The sequence below is a fragment of the Juglans regia genome, chromosome 13 (genome assembly GCF_001411555.2).
Source record: "Juglans regia cultivar Chandler chromosome 13, Walnut 2.0, whole genome shotgun sequence".
Classification (NCBI taxonomy): domain Eukaryota; kingdom Viridiplantae; phylum Streptophyta; class Magnoliopsida; order Fagales; family Juglandaceae; genus Juglans; species Juglans regia.
The window spans coordinates 25,055,504-25,060,648 of NC_049913.1; the positions used below are offsets into that span (position 1 = coordinate 25,055,504).

The following is a 5,145-nucleotide window of genomic DNA, read 5'->3' on the forward strand; positions in this document are numbered from 1 at the left end:
ACATACACTAATATTTTTGGGATACATAAAAATTACAGCAGAAATTACGATAAAAAACAACCACGATGCCAATAACGCCTTCAAAGTTCCCTTATAGTTCTTCTTTATCACTTTATATTTGGCTTTTTCGAGCAACTGATGTTCACGAAGTAACCTTTCATTCCTTGCTTTGTCTTTCTCTTTTGAAGTCCACGAACTTGAAACGGAATGAGTACTTGAACTTGTCATTTGCTGAAAAATATGGAAGAAAGTAAGCATATATAGGACAAAAACTCAATAGATAAGCAAAATAACTCACTCCAAGACAATTTCAAAATCTGAGTTCATAGAAGAACTCACTCAAATCTGTGTTCATAGATAAGCAAAAACTCAATGGAAGAGCTCACTCAAATCTGAGTTCATAGATAACGTTTTTAAGACTGCCTTTTACATGCTCTATAATTGGAAAACTCAATAATAAGCAAAATAACATAATTTGATTCAAAATTCTTTGCATTTCCATGTAAAATTACTCTCAGCTTCTTTTTCTTGCCAAGCATGTCATTGCTGAAAATCATATAAGTAAATCATGGTAGCCATCAATTAATGGATAAGCTACTAGTAAATCATGTCAGGTGCCTTGCTTCAGTTTTTTCAATTGAAGACATTACCCTCCATGGGTTACTCTTAAACTAGTAGCCATGAACCATTATAAAAACTGATCCAATACCATTCACTCTCGGTTTCATTCTAAAACAGATCCAATACCATGATATTGCAAAAAAATAACCATACGAATGATAGGTAATGAGTAGTGGTTGAGATGCACGTATGATTGGTAATGTGCAGTGGCCGAAGGGCCTTTTAGACGTTTTTACAAACAGTTGGTATTCATGGAGTAGATGAGTTATCAATCCATATGCCAAGATAATTTCCATAGCCCAAATTACAATCACTTCAAAATGAGATCTAACTCCAATACAAGAACTCCAATACAAGTTCAAATGAAGTTTTGTTAAGATCGAAAATTTTGAAACATTTTACCAGTTTTTTGAAAATCTTCGACGGCGTCAGGGTTGCCGTTGAGAGGTAGTTGTGCCGGTTCTCTGCCATTTGGGATGAGTGGGGTGCCGTTGAATTTGGATTGGGATGGAGTGGGTGGAGTCGGGTGGTGGGTTCGAATAGGAAGAAGAGAAGGAAGAGGAAGAAAGGGGAATGGGGAATTGGACGGGCTGTTCGGGTGTAGTGGGATGCATGGTAATGGTGGGTAAGAAGCTGATCATGCCGCATTCTGATTGGGGGGCTGGTTTTATGAGATACTCAGATGGGCTGTTGCCCAGATTTTCTCTTTTTCTTAAGGTTTGTTGTGGTTGATGTTTTGCAAAAGAGATAAGAAGAGATATTCTTTTTTAAAAATAAAATAACCTTAGTGCACCTCTTCAATTATGAATGTGTGAAACTTCAATTCCTGTGAATAAAGTTGTTCTCTTCAGCATCAGCAAGGATATCATAAAGAGCTTTTTTGACTGAATATTAAGGCCTTTTCGAGAATTGGAGTTCGAGTAGAGATTAAATGATACGACATAGATGCATTTCATAGAACAACTTATCACGTCCTTTGATGGTCATCTCGCCACTTCTTACAAGAAACATATTTAACCTACCACAACCACTTCTTATGTATATTTTTTTTTCCATATAGAATACAATAATTTAAAGAACATTAAGGAAAAGAAACCGTATACTAAATCATTTCAAATATGGAAGAAACTTGTGTGTATTGGCACTTCTCCTGGTGTGCAAAAAAATCAACATCATTCATGACTCTATTGTCACATGCACATTTTATCTTGAACTTACTATGGACAATACGTGAATGGGATGACAAGTGTTTTGATTTACTAAAGGATTCTGGGTTGTCAACACAGCTAAAATCCATTTTTGAAAGATTCTTGGGGATTGTTATTGTTGATTTTAGAAAAAAGATATAAGAAATAGATTCTTCTTGAAAAATAATAAAAACTTAGCTCACGTATTCAATTATGAATATTTGAAACTTCAATTCTTTTGAATAAGGTTGTTCTCTTCACTATGGATATCATAAGAAGGTGGTTTTGTTTTTTGGCATATTGAAGCCTTTACGAGAATTAGAGTTCGGGGAGATATCAAATGATACAATGGAGATGTATTGCATAGAATAACTTATCACGTCTTTTGATGGTCATCCTGCCAATTCTTGAGGTAAACATATTGAATCTACCACATCTTATAAAGATTTTTTTCTTCTTCTATGGAATACTAGAATTTAAACAACATTAAGAAAAACAATTGTATACTAAATCATTTCAAATACATAAAAAATTATGTAAAATCACTACATATTCTAAAAATTTAAACTAATAAAAAGAGATAGATTTAATTATTTTTATTATATTCTTAATATCGTAAAATACATTACATTATAAGAAATGATATTTATAGTCGTGAGCATGCAAGTGTCGTACAGTCGCTTTAAAAAAAAAAATACAAAACTCACATAGAAATAAATTAAATTTTTAATAATAAATCACATTATTTTTTAAAATAACTATATAATATTTACGTGCTCTACAACTGTACGTTCCTCCTTAACAATGTGAAAGGCATTAGCTGAGCCGGTATGAAACCCAGTGAAAAGTCCATTATACATGCTACAGTAACGAAAGGGAAAGAAGTCAATTTGAGAGTTTATTTATTGACACTTTAAATATACTATTGCCATAAATTCTTGTCATGACTAATTTTTAAATAATTTTATTATTTTTATAGCAATTTTAAATGGTTGAACCAAATCAATTATTACAATCGGAATTTTTTTGACTAAATAGAGCATTAATATTGATTTCATCAAAAGTTAATAAATCTTTAAAATTTAAAAAAATGTAGGTAAAATCATTTACGTTAGCTTCATCAAAGTTCAAAAGTTTAAACTTTGAAATACAGTAATTTTAAGTATATCTTTAAATTTAAAAATATACTATCCATCATTAAAAGTAATATTTTATTATAAAAATTAAAATCAATTTCTTTCCTGCGTAAATTGTGTACAGTAATATAATAGTTTATTATTTAAATAATAACTCAATTAAATTCGTATATGGTTAATACTATAGGATTATAGTTACAACAATTTTTATTTGTTATAATAATATAATATAATATTATTAGATAAAAAATCCGATCCTCCCATCTAGTTCTAGGTCAATAAAAAAGTTGTCAATACTATTTGAGATACCTTTTATTTAATCTTTACAAAATATTAAAATAAAATAAAAAATATTACTATTAAGAAAATAATATTATATTATTATTTTGATAAATCTAATTATTAATCTAATATAAAGTGATAGATAGAGAGATTTTAGAATTATGAAAAAGATATATTTTTCATCAAGATAACTGAGATTAGGTTCCCAAATAGTCAAATGAAAGATAAAGAATGACGAGTCGAATGAGAAAATTCCAGAAATATCCAGAAGGAAAAAGAAAGGAACCCACCCGTCATCCTCCTCGCCTCCGGAAGCAGGAAACTTCCCACACGCGCTGCCGCCGTTGAATAAAAAGATACAATACGCGTTCCAACAGCTAATGACCGATGAGATAGGCAGTGAGCTCAAAACCGTGTTCTGGCTATCTATATCCCCTTATCCCCTCCCTCCCTACCTATCTCCCACGTCTTAATACGTACGAACATCCATTCACCCACGTCTGTTACACAACTTTTCGTTTATCTTGTGCTTTATTAATTTAAAGCTTTTGACTTTCGTTTCCAATTTCCTCCCATGTTCTGTCTATATATACTAGGACAAGCAACCAACTTACTTTCATTCAACTGAATTTCGAAGTTCTGGTGTCAGAGTTCGAGCAGTCGAGAGTTGTTTGTTCTATAGTACTAACAGCTAGCTAGCATTTCAATCTTCGTCATGATGAAAGCTAAACACGATGCATCATCTTCTTCTCCTCCTCCTCCTCTGATGGATGAGAAGCTTAATAATGTGAAATCTCCGAAATCAGCGCTGGGAAGATTACGTCGCAAGCTGTCTTCGAGAAAGAGTACTACTGAAAAGCAGCGTTCTCTTTCGGGTTCTGATTTCGAGATGACGAGCAAATTCTGCAGCGAGCTCCAAAGGGTGTTCGATTACTTGGACGTGGATGAAGATGGTAAAATATCTCTTGCCGAGTTGCAAGGCTGCGTGACCACAGTGGGGGGCACTATGTCCGTGGATGAGGCGGAAGAAACCCTGAAGTCGTCTGATTTAAACGGGGATGGGCTGCTGGACTTCGAGGAATTCCAGAAGCTAATGGAGACAAGCGGGGAAGAGGAAAAGAATGACACGCTCAAAGAGGCTTTTGCTATGTATGATATGGAGGGGTCCGGCTGCATCACCCCCACGAGCTTGAAGAGAATGCTGAGTCGACTCGGCGATTCCAAGTCCGTTCAGGATTGTAAAGCTATGATCCGAAAGTTTGATCTCAATGGAGATGGCGTTCTCAGCTTTGAAGAGTTCAGAATTATGATGCATTGATCCACCCAATAGAATATTTCTCCTTTCCTTTTCAAGTTTTTGTCTGCCTAATTTCCTTTCGGACGTATTGATTGATGAAAGATTTCTTCAGCCTTGTAATATATATTATATACAATTAGATTATGATGGTTTGAACTCATTCATAGACTGTTTCAGCACTATTCTTTATGGATTCTCTCTCCTTTTTTTCCCTTATTTCAACTGAGAGGGATAGACATAAATAAGGGAAAATTAAGGGTAACCAACTTAGGCAGACAATTGGAAGTATCTCAATCCTAGGTAAGAAATATAACAACAATACCCGATACCATTGAAGAGATTTGCAACACATAATAGTCTGAACTCTTGGCATATATAGTATTTCATTTGTCTGTTGAAAGTCAATCTGAGAATGCTGTTATCATAAGTTGGAAAAATAAGCAATCTAAACGCAACCACATAATATATAGTCTGAACTCTTAGCATTACTCAGATGTCATATTCACTATAATTCAGAATTTTAAAACCAAGTAGTAATAGGGTATAAGCGCACCACTAACATCCGCTTACCCACAGGTCGGACAGAAGTTGTAAAGTAAACACAAATTAAGAACAATATTAT

General features: G+C 33.6%; 1 protein-coding gene across 1 annotated transcript; it reads left to right on the top strand.

Annotated features, from left to right (window-relative positions):
• Nucleotides 1–3,653: 3,653 nt before the first annotated feature.
• On the top strand, nucleotides 3,654–4,683 carry LOC108990794 (putative calcium-binding protein CML19). The gene has a single exon (XM_018964886.2). It carries the CDS (start codon nucleotides 3,942–3,944, stop codon nucleotides 4,542–4,544), a length of 603 nt encoding a protein of 200 aa, XP_018820431.1. The 5' UTR covers nucleotides 3,654–3,941; the 3' UTR covers nucleotides 4,545–4,683.
• Nucleotides 4,684–5,145: the final 462 nt, after the last annotated feature.